Source organism: Haliotis asinina, chromosome 2 (assembly GCF_037392515.1).
Source record: "Haliotis asinina isolate JCU_RB_2024 chromosome 2, JCU_Hal_asi_v2, whole genome shotgun sequence".
In the NCBI taxonomy this organism is placed as follows: Eukaryota; Metazoa; Mollusca; class Gastropoda; order Lepetellida; family Haliotidae; genus Haliotis; species Haliotis asinina.
The window spans coordinates 26,208,270-26,228,322 of NC_090281.1; the positions used below are offsets into that span (position 1 = coordinate 26,208,270).

General features: G+C 37.5%; 1 protein-coding gene across 1 annotated transcript in view; it reads left to right on the forward strand.

The window, feature by feature from the left end:
- The window catches only part of LOC137273481 (uncharacterized), a 64,432-nt gene extending 45,448 nt beyond the window's left edge, over positions 1–18,984 (forward strand). The window contains exons 2-3 of the mRNA XM_067806189.1: positions 9,008–9,248; positions 10,713–18,984. Coding sequence (XP_067662290.1) covers positions 9,008–9,248; positions 10,713–10,894 — 423 coding nt within the window. The 3' untranslated portion in view covers positions 10,895–18,984. The remainder of the gene's footprint in view (positions 1–9,007; positions 9,249–10,712) is intronic.
- Positions 18,985–20,053: the final 1,069 nt, after the last annotated feature.

Below are 20,053 nucleotides of genomic sequence, written 5' to 3' on the forward strand. Positions count from 1 at the left end.
CATACTTGTCAGCTTTCACCTGACTATGCTCTGAAATATTAAAAAGCGTATCAACTTCTTCGCTTCTGCCATTACAAAATTTATGTTCATGGTGTTGACATGTCGTTGAAGTTAGGTTGATATAAGAAAAACAATAAATACTCCAGGTTAAACAGACTGACTTGAAGAAATAGTTTGCTCAGCAAGGTCACCCTGACCTCAGGAACTCCAGTTGTTCGTAAATCATCAGCCCATATCTTATAGGTGATATTGCTCTGGTGGACTAGATCTAAAACGGATGGCTGTTAAGTCGGTTTATTACCTCATTATAATGATATCTTGAAAACTTTCCTTGAAACTTGGTGATGATGTGTTGCAGGATTGATTCATTTAGAGGTACCAGAAGTGATCACATTGGACTGTCTTTGGTTTTAGTTTTTGGGGTAGCCTAGAGGTTAAAACATGGACTTATTGATAACCTGCTTTTGAATCTTCACATGAATTATTGGGAAAAGGCATAGCAAGAACTAATTGAATTTCCTGGGTTACAATTTAAATTAGGTAGAAATGGCTTATAACTCTCACATGTATGACTGACTTTCAGCTGCCTGCTCAAACGTTATCAATCTTCTTCACTAAACTTGTGAACTCAGTCACTCACTAAGTCACTCACTCACTGGCACACTCACATCATACTACAAGATTGTTATTTACCTAGGCACTTGAAAAAAGTGTACAACACAATGACTGGGTCACATTTAAGAGGGTGGTTAGTGCCCAAGCAACCACACACAAGCACTCTGCCTCTGTAATTCAAAGTAAAAAATCACTCGTTTACTGATAACATTGTTGGTTAATCAGCTGATAAGAGACACAATAAGTCTCAAGTTATCACAATATTAACTACAATACAGGTTAACGTAGCTATAAAAGTCAAGTTTATGAGATGTTATTTGGACATTAAGATGCTGACTGAACTAAATCTCACCAACAGAAACATGTCATTATCAGTATAATATAGAATGGGTCTCAGAGCAACATTCATACAACAGTGTTTGCACAGTGTAAAACATCAAGTCACTTCGATGTGATATGATAAGGATAACTGATAACAACTCTGCATCTATGATATGCTCTATATCACTCTGTGATGACTAGTCATATGTAGCAGGGGTTCAAATTTCTTTTAAAAAGCCTCTTGCCACTGGGCAAGTGACTTGAAGAAAGTAACTTGTCCTGACTAATTTTCCACTTGCCCTGACTTCATTACATAATTAAAAGTGATAAATAGCAAAGTGAGATAACTCTACTTTATCATTATTGAGAAATGTATTACCTACATTTTGAGCAGATATGAAATGAATTCCAAGTTTATTTGCAGTTTGAAACCACTAGTGGAAACTATCTAGTAGCCCACAGAGAAGTAAGATATCATTACTTGATTGGCCGAAATGAAAACTGACATGTCCCGGGTGTTGGACGATGGGATTTTTTAACCCCTGTATAGCCTACATAAAAATTAAAAACCTTTTTGATTGATTTCAGTCATAAATATTACTGAAAATAAGTCGATATACTTCTTTGAGTGGCATTTTAGAAGTTGGAAGTAGATAAAACAAGTATATATAGATGACAACTTTTTAATTCTAGATTGTGGCATTTCAATACAGGTTGAAAAAAATGCCAGAACATGTTTTCAAAAGTCATGCCCTAGAATTGCAAAAGTTGTCTTCCATATATGTTTCTTCCATGCTTAAGACATATGAGAAGTTTGCCCAATTCTTTCACATGACTGTTGTTGAGATTGTTGTTCCAAGAGTTCCTCAACCAGTTCATATGGAATGCCAGGTCTGCTAGATAATTGTTAAAGAATTCGGTAGTTCCTAGCTTCTTTTGATTAGTATATACTACCCATCAAAAGTTTAGACACACTTAAAACACTCTCTATATCTTGTGTACATATACATAGCTACATCGAATATGAATTTCTCAACTAATTCAGGGAACCAACTGCAAACCTTATGCCGATGAATTGCATGAGGATCATGCTTCAAATTACTGAAAAGCATGTGCAAATATTGTGAATGGGAACATCTTTGTTTTGGTGGAAAGTTTTTTGAAGAATTTGCCAATTTTCACTGAGTTTCACCATTGATTGAACTCATGACATAAATCTTTTCAACGCTACAAATTTGTTTTACAATGCATCTATTCATGTGCAAACAGTACCTTTAAACACTATGGAATATACAGAAAAATCTAGTTTTGAACAGTTGACTTAAGCAAGTAGCTACATTTACACTAGTGAGTCTTTTTGATGGGTAGTACATTTTCTGTCTGCCTCTGTTGTCTAGTGGATTGAGTGTTTGCACACAGGTCGGTAAAATCCCTTTCCACATCGTACCAGAAGACGCTACACTGACATCACACCCTAGAGCTCATTCTGTATTCTGCAGAAGGAGGAGACAAGTTAAATGAGAGACATTTATTTAAAAATTTTATTTGTATAGCTGCAACTGAGTAAAATATGCACTCCCAGTGCATGGAGACCGTCACTGTGGAGGTATGTGAGTGGGTTGTTCAAACCCACAGTACTAGTCCTCGGCTTTCCAGCTTCTTCAACTTTAGACTGATGATATAACAAAAATTTACAACCTTATGGAGGGAATTAGAAGGAACTCCCACATATTTTTAACATTCTGAAGCAAACATAATGTTCGATAGTCAAGTATGTGTAAAGTTCATGAAAGATTGCTGGCATTTCCTTGTGAACAACCTCAGTGGTACTCCGTAGAGGAAAGGTTTGAGATTGTAAAAGGCAGCCTTGCGGTTAAAGCATTTGCTTTGTGACACCAAAGGCTTGTGTTCGATTTCTCACATAGCAAGGTGCATAGCAAGCCAGTTTATTTCATGCCCAATATGTTGTAAAGCTGTATGTTTAAAAAGCATTGAGGACTTGCTCAACCTTTATAGCAACAATCTTGTGTAAGCCCTGTTTTTTTCCTAATGATAGCTACACCCCTGGTTCCTATGTGTGAAGCCCATTTCTGGTAACACATGATATTGGTGGAAAGTGACATGAAATCAACCTGCACACTCTTACAGAGGTACCAGACTCCTTGTGTGTTCCCAATCTCTTGCTCCAGACAGCTGAAAGCATGGTGCTATGTGTCATTTGGGTTTCAGTAGCTGTTCGAATATTTTGTGTCATAAAACTAGACACCCTAACAGTGCCAAACTTTCTAAAGCTGTTCATGTTACAGATTTTGTAGTGGATGGTTACTAATGCCTATAAGTCATCCAAGTCACTGCTGTTACAAGGAAGACCCGGGTTCAATTCCCCACTTGCCTACAACATGCAAAGCCCATTTTTAGTGTCCTTTGCCGTGATATTGCTTGAATATTGCTAAAAGTGGTGTTAAACCAAACTCACTCACTCCAAGGCACTGCCATTAGCTGTGTAGAGTTATGCCCCTTGGGCATGCCTGAAAGCTGCTGGGTTTGAATCGAAGCCATACCATGCAAGTTTTCATCTAAACACCACTTTGTGCCTTTCTGCCTCACAAATGTACTGGACCTGTGAAGATCGAGGTTATAGTTGATCTTCAGTTACCCATGCTCGTCATAAAAGGCAGGTAACGGGATTGAATGACCAGACGTGCTGACTTGGTTGACACATGTCATTGTATCTCAATTACATTGATCAATGCTTATGATGTTGACCACTGGATTATCTGGACCAGACTCGATTATTCGCAGACTGTCGCTATATAGCTGGAATACTGCTGAGTGCATTGTGAAACTAAACTAGTGTCCCTGTAGGACACCTAGTACTTGCGACCAGTCAGTGGAAATGATGGATTCTCCCAGCAGATGGAAATATGACACACAAAAGTTCTGCATTGTTTGCATCACAAACACTTCGCACTACACATGCCACAGCATCTCCGACGATGACAATCCCGTCTAATTAGAACTCTCTGATGAACCTTAGGAGCATGTTTACCTGTTGGCTGTGGAGGACAAATTGTTTGGTTTGTCTGTTGTCTGTTTGAATGTGTTCACACGCTCAGGTAATCCTCCGCAGGTACGAACAACACCTATTTGTTTGTGAGCTCAAATCATGGACATTTCTGTAGAACAAGTAAAGTAGGTTAGGTTAGGAACATGAATTAGGCTTACAGGTGAGTCCAGGTGAAATATAGTTCCAAGTTACCTGTGTTTGACAAAAGTTAATCTGTGGATTTGTGTGTCAGGTTCTGTAACTTGGAAAAGAGTGAGTGAGTGGGTTTAGTTTTACTCAGATTTTAGCTATATTCCAGCAATATCTTGATGGGGAGTTGAACCCAGGTTTTGGTAGGATTAGTGAATGCTTCAACCACAAGGTATAAAGATTGCATTTTATTCAGCTGTGTATAGTGATACTCATGATATCAATCACTGGATTGTCAGGTCCTTGTTTTGTTTTTTTTGTAGATTGAAATAATGTAGCCGAAATGTTGCTGAAAGAGAGGTGTTAAGTAAATAAAGGAATCAGGCTTCAAGATATAACAACACTCCTTGTTGGGGTGAGGTGTGGGGGGTAGGGGGTGGAGTGTTGGGGTAGGGCTTACATATCAGTTAGCATCATGTACAACTTTCAAAATGGCACCAGGACGGTGGGTTAACCTAGTGGTTAAAGCAAAGACCCGCGTTTTATATTCCCCATGGGTGCAATGTGAGAAGCTCATTTCTGATGTCCCCTGCTGTGATGTTGCTGGAATATTGCTAAAAGCAGCATAAAACCCAACTCACTCACTCACTCACTCAAAATGGCACTCTGTGGAAACTGTGAGAGGTTACATACAGCTAACTACATTTATAACAAATGTGCTCCTTACAAACAACAGATATATTCTGGGGTTTTTTTTTTGTAAATTAATGTGTATTTTAGTTGAATAGTTGAATACAGCTAACTACAAGTTTGAGATCCTTATTTCTTTCTTTACTATAAAGTTGTTACTTATGATTAGCGATGAAGAACATCACCATGGTAACAGACTCATCTTTGTATACAGATTTGATAATGCATTATATATTTTCTTTAACATCTTTGCTTTATTACAATTTGGGATTTTGAGCATGGTGCCTAATGGCTGCCTTTGAATTGTTACAACTATTATACAGGGGTGTTGAACCTAACCGCTGAACGTGTCCCCTGATATCAGGCAGTGCTAAATATTTCTCAATTCAACTGCCATTGACTTCAGATATTTTGTTTGAGATAAACCCTTCCTTACCCAGTGACACAGGAATGTTCACAGGTTCACTGGTGTTCTGCCAGAAAGGAGGTATAGGTCTGGGAAGAACTTGGCAGGAATTCCCCCTTGTAAATATTGTTGCTACCGGGGCTAAGTCCGTGTCAGTTGATAAAGATTAGTCTATTAACCAGTGAATCTTTGTTTGCCGTGGAGTTGAAATGATTAAACAAATACTTGTCCAGTCATTGTGAAAATGTCCAGTTAAAAGACAGAGATGGTTTAGGATTTAGGATTGTTAGGAAAGACCTTAAGATGTCTTGATTAATTACTTGTTGAATCCATTGTGTTTTGGGGGACTGTTGGGTAGCCAAGCGGTTAAAACTTTTGCTCATCATGCCAAGGACGTGGTTTAGATTCCCCACATGAATACAATGTGTGAGACCATTTCTAGTGTCCTGCTGAGATTTTGCTCCTGTACTCCTGCCATTATACTGCAGGTTCATCAGATATCTGAACAATTTCAGGTAAAATATTCACCAAACCAACCATCATCCTTCGGATTGATTTGGAACACAGGTCACATGACAGTGGGACAGAGGTCAGGTGACCCCTGATGGCTTCCTTAATGTTGAACTATGTTTTTGTTTTCTTAACGAATACATAAGCTCCCAGCTTGTTGGCCATTGTAAAGTCCACGTGGTCTTGTTAGGCTTAGCAGAACCATCTATGTTTTGTGCTCAAACCTGACACAAATTTGCTACCTCCCGAGATAGATGCCACTCATTCACATTGAACATAGAAACCTTTAAATGCCTTCTGACCCTGCACGGAACTGACTCCTTCTGGCAAACACAGGCTTACAATGGTATGCTGCAACTGTATGGAAGTGAAATAATCTACAGACAAAAAAAGAAAGTATCAATGGAGGATCAGAAGAATTTTGATCTGTTTTCATCTTCAATAAACACAGGAGTGATTGTCGGCATGCTTTATAGTCCAGTCTTTGAAATAGGGTTTGAAAGGCACTGTAGTTGGACATAGACAGTAGGAAGTGGGAGACTGTTGTTTTTGTATTAAATATGCATGGCCTAAATTATTGAATGTGCATGGTCTAACTTATTATCTGTTCATGGTCTTAATTACTACACTAACACTAAGTTGAGTTTTGTGCCTATTGCAAATATTTATATCTGCTTTTTGAATAATTGGTTATCTTAAAGATCTCCTTTGGTCCAAAAATGTTTGAATAGATTAGTGGGTTTGCAGTAATATCTTACATATTTTTTTTAATCAAATATGAGTAAGAAAATGTTAATAATTAAAACAAATGATAAGATATTTTTTTGTAACATTCTGCAGAGGTGTATTCTTGCTGTTGATTCTTTGTAATCAGAATGTTAAAACAGCATTCTCTGTGAAATGTGTTCGATGGAGGATGCTGAATTTTTTTTAGACGATCATGACTTAGCATATGATGTAGTTTAGATTTACAATGGACAAATTAATGTCACATTGCATCGCAGGGTCAGTATTTAACTAAGTTCACAAATATTAAAAAATAGAACTTGTGCTGTGTTATTACATCCTCATAGATCATGGCCGAGAGTATTCCAAAAGTCACATAGTCAATTTTGCACGAAGAATATGTCATGACATTTGCTGATCTGAAATGATTTCATATCATCTGTATATAGAAAAATGTTAACTGAGTACTTCCTTGAAAACAAATTATAGAAGTTTTGAAGGAAAAACTTCTGCAAGATTGTATAGATAACTGTGAACATTTGAGTTGCGTGAACAATGTGTATATGTATTCATGTGTATGACCCATTTTGAAGTTTCTACCTCGCAGCAACAGACATGAATGACTCAGAGATATAAAACAGAACCTATTTCGTCACAGAGGCCATCTGGAGCTCTGAGCTTCATAGCCAGATTAAATATTCATCTTTTTTTTGACTGGCACTATCACTGTTGCCAAATGGCATTTATTCATGGGCCCCATGAGATGAGAGCACTTGTGAGATTTAGTGAAAATCATGGAGTTTTATGTCAAGTTCAGAGACTGGGTTTGAAACAGGAATGTTGTATATGCATGGGATACTCTCTGATTTAAACAATGGCCTCTTTCATCTTTGATGGCTATGTATTTCATAGACTTAAAACTGGCACAAAGTGGGTTTCAGAATCACTGCTGATATATTGAATTATGTCTACATTTTCATAGGTTTATGACATACATACAACCTTCTGTGTAATAGCATTTTTATTAAACATAATTAATAGAAGTGGTATTTCACGGAAGTGAGTTTTCTACTTTGTCTATTACTTGTCCAACATAAATTGATAGAAACTGCCTACTGAGTGATGACACTCAGCTTTCCGCAAGTTGGTTCCAAACATGGGTACGATATGGGAAGCCCATTTCTGGTGTCTCCACCGTGATATTGCTAGAATACTGCTAAAGGCAGCTGAAGTCACTCACTCGCCCTCTGCATGTCAAGCATTGTGACTTCATAACTATAAACCATCAAGGCATCATACATCTAGCGTTATTACACTAGTGTAATATTGCTGTAACAATATTACACAGCAGTACCTTGCAGTGTTTCACAGCCACCCCATTATGGATACAGAACTATTGCTATTCTATAAGCTGATGAAATAATGACCACGGCTCATCATCAATATATCGTTTTGTTCCCATGTTTCCATGGTAAGCAGACCAAGCTTGATCCTGTCAGCCAAAATCTGTACTTGGATTTTGCATGAGTCATTTTCATTATTCAACCCTTGGTAACTAGTTTTATTAGAGCAGTGCACTGAGCTTGTGGTTTAAGTGTTTGTTCTTGAAGTGCTGCATGTGAAACCCTCACTGACTTCCCTTACTTGTAATATGTTCACTTGAGTATTGAGTAGATAAAATAGTGGTTAATAACAGGGAGAACCACACAGCCATCCAGCTCAAACATTGTTACCACTCATCCTAATCACGTACACACTCCCGTATAGAATGGAAAAGCTAGTGGTTGATAACTTGAACAACAGGGGTGGTAGGGTGGCCCCCTGGCTCATTACACCGAACACCCAGATTCAATTTTTCCACATAGGTACAGTGTGTGAAGCTTATTTCTGGTGTCCTCTGGAATATTGTTGGAATATTGCTAAAGGGGACGTAAAACTAAACTCATTCTCTATAATGACAGACACACAATCAGCCAATGGGATACCATGTAACACTGAACTGTAGGTGCAGCCTCTTGCACTAGGTGCAAGAAGGTTTTCTTTCCTTAAACTGAACCCAGATCTGCTCATGAATAAATCAGGCAGGTCTTGTCCTCACCAATGAGCGTATTATTGTGTGTGTTTCTGATAGATAAATAAAAGACCATAGCAGGTGCTTATCTCTGATGCCATGCAAGTGTGTGTTCATAAGTGTTGATTCCACAGACATGGGTACACAGAAATATGTTTGATAGTTCTCAAAGCTGATTTCCATTCCAGTGATAGCTGCACAGAACATGGCTTTGGTTAAAATGACACTTTAGATGAGCTTGTTGCATGTCACTGAAAATAGAAGCCAGAATAAGTAGTGATCTTGATGAAATATGAAAAATGAAAGTTTTCAAAGTGAATCGATAGTCTTGTTCTATGATGCAGTGTTGGAAGATAAAGATGCAGTGTTGGAAGATGAAGATTGCAACTGCAGTTCTTTCTTCATGATAACATCCTTGACAAAAAACAGAAGTATGATTACTTTTAGAATACATTTTTTCTATTCTTTGTAGGGTAAGATCACCTTCAATGACGACCACAACCAAATGTTTGAATACCCGTCTGAGGAGGCATTGCTGTCCGACTACCTGGTACTGCATCCTGATGAGCCATCAGAAATACTCATCCTGGAAGATGTGGGGTCTACCATGACCGAGTCCTCTGATGATGACGCCCAACCTCAGACCCCCAGAGGAGAAGTAGGGCCAGGAGGAGATGATAAACTTAAGTCCAACACATCTATTACACACTCAGGTCAGAGATGAGGCTGTGGCACTGGCAGTATTGTTGTACTATTACATCAAGAACCAGGTCACTATCCTTAGGAACGATGGTAGTTAAAGCAATTGCTCATCATGCGGAAGACCTGGGTTCAGTTCCCCGCATGTGTACAATATGTTAAGCCCATTTCTAGTGTTCCTTAACATGATATTACTGGAAGATTGCTAAAAGCTGTGTATGAAATCACTGACTCGTTGTCCTTCAGCATGTGTTTGAAAGTGCTATAATTCTGTATGTGTAAAAACCTCACTATCCTTTTAGATGTATTTGAAAGTGAACTGTCCTTTCCCTTAATGCATACATGAAAGCACAATATCCTTATGACATATATGACAGCTTATGTTCCTATAAGGTACATATGAAAATTCTTATCCTTTAGGATATTTACATCTGTCTTTTCCTTGTGACATGTATGAGTGAGTGAGTTTAGTAATATTCAGCAATATTCCAGCTATATGATGGCAATCTGTAAATAATAGTTACCAGACAATCCAGTGATCAACAGTATGAGCATCGATCTGCGCAATTGGGAACCAAGTCAACGAGTATGACCCCTGATCCCGTTATTCACCTCTCACGGCAAGCATGGTTGCCTTTTATGGCAAGCATGGGTTGCTGAAGGCCTATTCTGCTTCGGACCTTCACGGGTCTGGGACATGTATGAAAGCGTACTATCATTTAGTGTATGTACGGGTAGCCTAGTGGTTAAAGCAATCATTTGTCATGCTGAAGGCATGGGTACGATTCTCCACTTCAGCACAGTGTGTCAAGCCCATTTCTGGTGTCCCCGCCCCAATATTGCTGGAATATTGCTAAAAGAAGCTTAAGATTAAACTCACTCATTAGAATTTATATACAAATTTGCTACTTGTGAAGATCATCTGTGCTGCTTAGAGGATAGATGATTTGCCCAGTGAGAGGAAGGTCAGTTATGTCATCCCTGACCACACAACATGGCTCTGGAGTCTCCTGCCATGATATTGCAGGAACATTGCTTAAAGTTATGTAAAACCCAACTCACTCACTCACTCACTCACTCACTCACTCACTCACTCACTCACTCATGCTCGGTCCATGTTAAAGTGCAAACTACCTCACAGGGCTGGAACTGTAGAAGCAGTTGGGTCTAGAACAAGCATGAAACATGCATATGTACGTATGTTGACATGTACATGCACTCCTCCATGTCACTCCTGTAATGTGGTGTTCTATTCCCATTTTACTTCACATGATTCTCAGTGAATGTGTTACTGCCGTCCTGTAGAAGCTGTACTAGCACTAGGTAGTAATCCATAGCGTGTAGCTTTCCTATTAACTTTGAAACAGAAATGCCCATTGAAATGTTAATGAACAGAAGTACCACAATTTGTTAGCGATTTTGAAAATAGAAATCATGCTAGACAATAGTCTGACTTAATGACTTTGTCATTTTTTCAGGTGGCTTGTCCAGTTACAAAACCAAGTACAGTATGGATTTTGAATTTGGCGTGCCAATGGAAGAACCAGAACCTGAACCAGTCATGGAACGTATGATCGAGGAAGACTTGCACGGCCAGGCTATTCCTGCAGATGAGGAGACAACGTGGTCCACGGAAACCACCTCTGACCTCTTGTTCTAGAAACTTTATCAGTGCACGGAAATACGCAACAAGAGAACATTTTGTACAAACATGTATGTACAAGTTTACTTGGAAGATCTCCTTGGTGGCCAAAGGTGCAGTGGTTATTGACTAAAGGGAGAAAACTCTGTTCTTGTGTGTTGGGTATCCCTTAGATAGTGGGTAGGGACATATTGTAATATTCATTTATATGTGTTTGCATTGTTTACACAGTTATAGTGTACTAGATCCATCTTGTGGTTCTCGTCCAGACAAGGCAATTGTTCTGGACTTGCCCAGGATCTTCATCGACTCGGACATCGTCTGTGTATGTATATTGGATTGAACTACTTGTGTGCCAAGAACGCCATAGTTATGTATTCATACACAGTGGATTTTTATCTTTGAACATACCCAGTTAGTTACAAGCTTGATCAATGGAAACGTTTGATAGGATAGTTTGTGTGTCAAATGAGGAACTTACAGGGGTATTTGTAGAACTGCCTTGCAGCAGGAGTGGTTCAAGAAAAAAGATTATTTTACAAAATATTGTTGAACCAATCATCGTTGCAATGTTTTTATTATTCAGTTTTATAACTGAGTCTTGTCTGATATGTGGGGAGTATACTTTTACACTTCCTGAATCTAAAAAAATACATACATTTGCTTCTCAGACAAGTTCTCTTAAAATATTTTGAGAGCTAGTGGAAGCGAAAAATAGAGAGTTTACCCTATTACACTAGTAGCCGTAGCAACTTGCTAGATAACTAGAATCTGTGATGGGATATGTTATGAATAAGGTATATAGGCATGTGTGATGAGAATAGGGTATCTAAAATCCTAATATCGTACTCTGGTCTTTTACGTAACCTAGGCCAATCAAACATTCTGTAGTTTAATACTTCAGATGTCCTCTGGGGGCAGTGGGGTAGCCCAGTGGTTAAAGCATTCACTCATCATGTCGAACACTGGGTTTCGAATCCCCACATGGGTACAATGTGTGAAGCCCTGGTGTCCCGTGCCATGATATTGCTGGTACATTGCTAAAGTGGCGTAAAACCATACTCACTCAATCAGAGTTCCTCTGACAATTTCCTTCTCTTGTTGAATTTTATATCATGTTTACATCATAATAAAATATTCAGAAACATGATTTGTAGTGACAAAGTATAAGAGATCAATGTTTTACTCTTTGGGTCATCCAATGTCAAATATGGCACTGTGCCAATTAGTCGACCAAATGCCGTGTCTAATGTGATATACTTACATACATCCTGACTGAAGTGTTTCTTTTTATGAAGTGGTTTCACAAAATAAGTTTTCATCCAGCTTGCACCACCTCATTCCATAATTTACAAGCACCTGAAGCTTTGTCTCTGTCTCATACTGTGTGAGTGCACATACTTCTACAGGAAGTGATGGATTTGAGTATGATGTGAGATGAACTCTGGAAACAGGAAAATACTCATAAGGTCAAATACGTCCAAGAACAGGTTCCTTCTGTGTTGAAGGAAGATAACTCCTGGCCCTGATGGTGTTCTCTATGTGAAGTTGAATCTCCTAGCCTGGACAGTTTGGTGGAAGTTGTCTTTGTGTTGCTGTTTGTCCCTTTTATCATTTCGTTTTGTATGTATCCCGATTCAAGGAAAGATGGCCACAATCTCAGTGACCACATGGAGCATACTCACTACTCAAAAGAAGTGAAAGAACACCTGATTTTTTTGTTTCATATGACTACAACCTGCGTTTGATTCCCCACACAGGTACAATGTGTGAAGCCCCAACCTTCTGTGATATTGCAGAATGCCACTAAAAGCAGTGTTGAACTTAAGTCATTCACTCACTCATATGACTAGAGTTAATTTGTCTGGTGCTTTTTCATTTCTTTGGAGTAGTATATTTGAAGATTCAATGCTTACAATCGTTTAACACTTTCACCAGGAGCAGATAACCCTTTGATTTTTGATGATGAGTTGTATATAGGGGTCAAGCATCATCAGTAATTCAGGAATGTTCTTGAAGGTCAGAGATAGTTCTCAGGAAATATGTTCTTGTCTGATACAAGTTTCTGCTCAGAAATATAATAACCTTCTGCGCATTTTTAACTTTTGTAGAGATAATCTTACGAAGCCGATTTGAAGCCCTTAGGGTTTGGGAGGATACATAACTGTTAAAGAAATCCCCATATTTGCATATAGTATTTTTTGGAAAATAGTATTTTAATATATCTGGACCAAATCTGTACTCAGCAAAATAATGAAGACCAATTCATCATTTGAACAAGTTTGTGTATCGTCATCACAATCATCAACCAGTTGGCCCAAGGGAGGTAAGTCTGTTTCTGTAAGACTATATTTCCCATATGCTGGAACAATATTAAAACTGACCGTCATTTATTTGTAAAATTTGTGTCAGTTGAAAAGCGTTCAAAGACCATGAAGAATTCTTTTTATACAACTTGTTCCCTTATTTACAATTTCCCTCAGCTTGATCACATTCATTCCTCTTACAGCTTTGCACCTCTGCATTCCTGTTGTGCTAAAATGTTCTTTCAACTGCACATTGCCATGATTGATGAGTTGTTTTACTTCATACATTTCTTATTTTTATAATTCTGCATATGATCTGTCTGTATTTATAGATGGCTGAAGGAGCTTTCTTACTGAAAAGTGATTTTTCAGATATGTTATTTTGCATTTTTTTTTTCATAAATTTTAGCCTTTTTAAAAAAAATTGTTTCATTTTCAAACTTGATGAACTGATTAATCATCTTAATATTTCGTACATAACTTAAATTGTTGACAATTTTTCAGATACAAAAATAGTATAAAATGTGAGATATATATGGAGACTGGATAATTATACACCTTAATGTCAGTAGTAAAATTGTTTTGTGACATGATTTCTACATATATACCATAAAACATAAACCTATTTTTGTAGTTAATTAGTATATTTTAAATATGTTTATCCATCTACAGATGTAGATTTCTTTTCACCTCTGATTTCATGCTTTTGAGATAGTGTACTCTTTTCCTGAAACTATGTATCATTTCAGGATGTTTACCCATCAACTATCTCAATCATTTGTGGGTCATTATTTAAGCATCAATACAGTTAAGACAAAAACTGATGAAAAACAATACAGAAATGATATGAGAAATGCTTAAAAATATACCTTAAACTACTCTATTATGTAACCAATTACACAATTATTTATGCCATGTTTCTGAAGGTAAACAAATTGCATTATTTCAGCAAGTGGCAGTTTTTGCTTAATAGCATTTTAACCAATGTTTCTGAATCAATGAACATTCCATCTGTTTCCATCACTTTTACTACTTTTCTGAATAAGCTCACACTGTTTCATATTCACGAAATGTTTTAGTTTGTTCCAGTAAGATTTCTGTAAAACAATTGCACTTTTTATGATGCATCCATTAGTAGAAACATAAATGTGATGGGGAACATCTTTAATGTGGTCTATTATTATTCAAGGGAGGCTACTCTGTAAAATGCATCTTAGGGTACCACAACAAAATGTCCTTCCGCTGTCTTGTATATATGTACATCTATGCATGTTTGTACCATAACTATGTAAACACTGTAAATAAGTAACACTGCATCTGCTGAAAGTGCAAAGCCTTTGTTTTTATTGTTGTGTACAAAAGAGACATATTTTACATTGATTTGATGTACTAGTATTCAGTGACACTGGTGTTTTATTTTGCATTGTAGAGATTTGAAGAATTCCAGAAAAATATGTAGGCATCACTAAACCATGAATGTATGACTATTTTACTTGTGAGAGTAGCTGGCCTACTGTCCACATATGTAATGATTGATTTGTCCTGATTTGAGTGATCTGCACAATAGTGCAGCATTGATTATCTCCCTTTATAAATACTTATAGTCTCATTTCTACATAGCAAACTCCACACAGCACTATCCCATTTGCAGAGCTCTCTGTAACATATTCCCCAATCATTCCTGAAACTGACTGTTATAATGTGATAGCTATCTCTTCCCTCATATAAACTATTTATGATAAAGTTTGGTATTTTTCTGTTAATCTACAATCTTGTTTGTAAAGAAAAACGTAAATTCATCACAGAAATTAGTAAGTCAAACTGAAATCCTTTTAAAATTCACAATTATGAAATTCCTAAAGACAAGTTTGTGACTGTGATTACATTTGTGGTTGGAGGTAAAAATCAAGATTCTTGTAATAGCAGCATCCGATCTTGTGGCCAAGATGAAGATGTCTTGTTTTGGGAGGGAGCAACTTGAAATGGTGTGGTCAGTGTCTACACAGGTCAAGGTTTATGAATTCAGACTCAAAATTCATAAAATATTATGCAGAAAGTGATCTGAAAAAAAAAAAATCTTTGGGGATAATTTAACCATGCAACTATGAGAAATAAGATCACTTGAGAAATAATGGTCAGGACTGTGTGTCCGTTTTGTTTTCTATAGGTGTTACAGATTTAGAGATGTATCTGACAAGCCTGTATCATTAAACCAGCATTAAGTCTTTGAATGTCATTTAGAAGTGAAAATACATAAGAATCATAAAGAAGTTGATATCCATAAAAATCTTCATTCTTATAAACCAGCATTGTTGCCCTTCTTTTGGGAAACAAATGTTAGCTGGGATGTTGATCAGCCTGTTGCCTTTTTAGAGATGAGTTTCAAACCCTTAGAAATACTTACAAGGATGTTTTTGTTTGTTTTTTTCAATTACAAGTAGTTTGGTGACTGGAATGTTATGTACCTCTGTAACACAGACATAATGCTGTAATAAAGGGGGAAACCACATAATTCTGTGCTTATCTAGATTGTTACCATAGTGACCTACAACTGTGTCACAATCCATGCTTACAACCAAAGCATGGCCTAGATTTTCGAAACATTCGTAGCTCTATGTACTTCTTAAGACCATTCTTCACACATTGGCTATGAACGTTTTGAAAATCTGGGTCCATGTGTTTTAGTCTGAGAATGCTAAAACCTGATTTTATGTATACACATGAACTCATTTGAAATTATGATACCTAGTGAGTCACTGTTAAAATATCCCAGGGATTCTGTTTTCCAGGGATTGGGAAGGAGAACTTTGACAATGGGCCATTTTCAGGATTATTAGCCATTTTCTGAATTTAGAATGCACCATTGCCCTTGTATCAATAGTAAACTTCAAAATTTAATGGGCCATTTTTCATTCTAATGTGCAAAATGGCCGATGGCCCCTGCCTTTCCTAATCTCTGATCTTATATTGGTCCAGGGATGCCTTCTTTTCACAAATAGGCCACACCAATTTTATTTCTTGTTTTTCATCTTTTGTCTTATTCTTGGAAAATATGATCGGCAGATCCATAAAACAAGAAATATAATTGGTCTGGCCTTACTAGGATGAAATGAATACCTATACTATGTGATTTATTTCAAATACATTTGATTAGACATCCTTTTACTGTAGATGGAAAAAGGTTTGGTTCAGTATTTTCATTTCAAGAGCAACATGAAGATAGGAAAGTATAAGAAAATATCTTGTAGAATATAATGACTGAAAAGACAAGCAAAAGAAGTACATCAACCAAAGAACTACTGCTGTATTGGATGTATATTTGTTATGCAGTTTCTGTAGAGACTTCAGGTGAAATAGCTGCCAATCAGACTGTAGCATATGTTGTGTTTGTCTGCCATCACTGCTGCTGTTGGTCTGTGGTGCATAGCCAGCTTCATGTATAGTGACTCATCAACATTCAGGAACAACACATCATGAAATATTTATAATAAGTGGTGAACCTTTACCAGAATATGGGGATATCAAAACCTTACTGAATGTGGCATGTTTTGGTGCTTTTTGTGTTTGTTGAAAAAAAAAATCAGCTCATTCTAGTCTAGCTGTTTGTTGAAAAAAAAATCAGCTCATTCTAGTCTAGCCATTCTCTTCCCACAGAGATTACTTGTCATATCTTCCTACGAACCTCTGTTCTAATACGGCAATATTTGCTGGTTCTCATAAAATCCCCTAGCGGCAAATAATCGCAACACGAAGTATCTCCCTTCTTTCTATCCAGTGAAACATCGACTTACATCCAGCTTGACTAGCCTGAGCAAGTTGGCGACTTGTGTTGATGTGACACACAAGTTTAATAGCTAGCATCTCTGTTGTCAACGAGGGTGATGGAGACGCCATTTCATGGATGTTCTCTGCCTGGAAGAAATATTTAATCCTCGTGTTGGTGAAGAGGTTCTAGTTTTCCTGATGCATAAGGAAATTACCGAGGCCTTACGAATGATTACTTTTGAAAGAACATTGCTGATTGCACGACTAAATCAGATGGCAACCAATCACAAATCTTGAACTCTTGCACCATGCAAGAGCCGTATTAGAACAGAGGTTCGTAGAAAGATACGACAAGTAACCTCTGTGGGAAGAGAATGTAGTCTAGCATTGACAGCAACTTCTGTTCAGAACACAGATAATCTCTGAAACAGGGGGAGATAATCCTAACAATACCCATCAAAAGGATCTTCTAAACTCAGGATTTTGATTTGAATGCCATATGATTTGTGCTCCAAATACTGGGCTCATTATTAAACATATGCTTTTAATTTTGAGGGTTCAGACAGTTCTTTGGGTTGTTTCCTTCAGCCAAACGCACGTCTCTGTCTGGTTGGTGATATTACATCGCTGTTAACTTTAGAGATTATGATTGCTTTGTACAATGATAGCCGGGAATATTAAACTTAAGTTATGAAAATGTCTTTTCAAAATGCCTCTTCATATCTAGTTATGGTTATATCATCTTAAACTGCTCATATGACCAATATAAATATTTAGAAGGTAATTCAATAGTGGCTGTAGAAAACATTTAATTGGTTGAATGGGATGGGTTGTGTCCATTTGTTAAAGTTATTATTTCATGAGTAGAATCTTATAACATGAATTTGCATTAGACATGTAATTGGTTATACCTTAATCTTTTGAAGATATTGTTAAAGATGGGATGCCTGTCATCATATCCCACTTGTGTAGATAAAGGCTCATGATATCAGCCACTGAATTGTCAGTGATCTACACGGTGTCATCATGGAGCGGGAATATTTGCTGACCACCCATATGAGGATATGTGAAAGAAATGTCCTGTGCTGCATTTGGCTGTTCTCATGAGAGGTTCCTCTCCCCTATTTGAGAGAGTGATGTACTTCAGGAGTGTAATGTTTTTTTCAGTATCTATTTATCTATTAAATGTCATTGGGTTGCCTTGAATTAGATATGGGCTTGTTTATACATTAGTGGTGAGTAGCCCGTTGACTGATTGAATGTCTGGCCCTTTGTCTGCAGAATTGTACTCACTTAGCTCATCATGAATATATTTTTCATTGACCAAACCATACAAACACTTCACCTTTCAGCATAATCTTCACATGAGATTTGTTCCCATATCACCAGTGTCTATACTCACAAGTAGTATCAGTGTAACCATGATAACTGAATGTAGATTGAAAGCATATTACTAGAAATTTATGATTTACCCTATGATAAGTAATGCATTGTATTGTGAAATGTCAAGTATATTTTTAAATAAATCGAAATTTGGGAAAATGGAGAAAGGTACATAAACATGACATACCACTCAACATTTCAGAATCGTGAAAACTGTTATGATTTGGAAGTAATTCACATACATGTGATGCTTCTTTGAGAGGACTTTAGAACTTGTATAGCTGGAACTTTTCCCCTCAAAACCTGACAACTATCTTATTCAGTTGTTTGAAAGCTTTAATCAGTTACTGATTTCAGGAAAATGTTTTTTAAATTATTATGTCAAAACATGCAACAGGTATTCCTATCCAGATTTCTTGTTGATAAAGGTATTTGGCAAAAACTTCTCCTTTTTCCCAAACCTTGTCTAACCTGTACCAGAAACATGTCTGCCAGGGAGATATGACTTGATGTTCCCAGATACTGATGTAGTGCTGGTATCCCCTGTATATAAAGGCTTGACAGCATACCTGGCGGTCATAACATTCATGCATTCCTTCCTTGTATGTATTCTTATTTGATGCAAATGCAAATAAATATTAGCAACATCCATAAGTGTTGTTTTATTTTAATCTGGTTGTGTGAGAATATATTTTGTGGGTTCAGAGACAATGTAATATATTATTATATGGTCTCTGGTTGGTTTGAGCAGTATTCCATCGGTATGTGGTCACAGAACCATAAACAGCGTTATACCTTTTTCCTAGTTGGATTTTGAACCTGGCCTTGATCATTCAACTCACACTCGTGTGCCCCTTGGGATGTTGTCTGGGGCAAGCAAACCACTCTTATAAAAACATGTCTGTAGAGTGATCTCCCTTGGCCTGTGTCGCCGATGGGGGTGTTCGCGAAAGAGTATCCTGCCCCGTTTGGACACAAACATGAATAAAAGGCATGTCACTGAACTGTTGAATCAGCCAGCATGTCATTCTCGATATGTCCAGGGTTCCGTTAAATCTCCACTATACCCTTGATGACGTCTACAGTCGATGATAATAGTATTAATACCTGCCTTGGCTGGCTTTTTATCGAATGGGATGTCTATACTGAGAAGTTGAGCGTATCAATCACAAGTCACTTTTGCTTAAATTATCTAACGGATTGTGCTTGGCAAGACAAATGATACAGAGGTACTCTGCAAGGGGTAACAGGAGATCTTCCATATATGTTTTTTTTTTAAAGTTCGAGACCTGTCAGTTTGTCTCAGTGATTTCCCCCAAAATCTGAGTCGCACTGCGGACAAACCTCTGCCGCTGCGTCCGCTATCTTTGTTGACTCCGGCAAAGCTCGGTTGTAACAGGGATAATCTACAGCATCTCTGTATAGGCTCCCTGGTTGTAACGGTGGCCAAAATGAATGGCTACTATGAGAATGCTAAGTCAGCTAGTGGAGGTAGCCTATGAACTTCGAACCGAGCCATAGCTGAATCCAATGAGAGATTTATAGCAACGTATAGATACCGAGGATGGCAGCATGTTGAAAAATGGTCAACCTTAACAAAATAATTCTTACGCATCAGTACAGACCTTGGATTCCACCAAAGGTCTGGTATTCTCTGTAAAGTAATAACCTACGGAAAGTTTATGCCTTACCACAAATATCAAAAAGTGAACTCAAATATGAA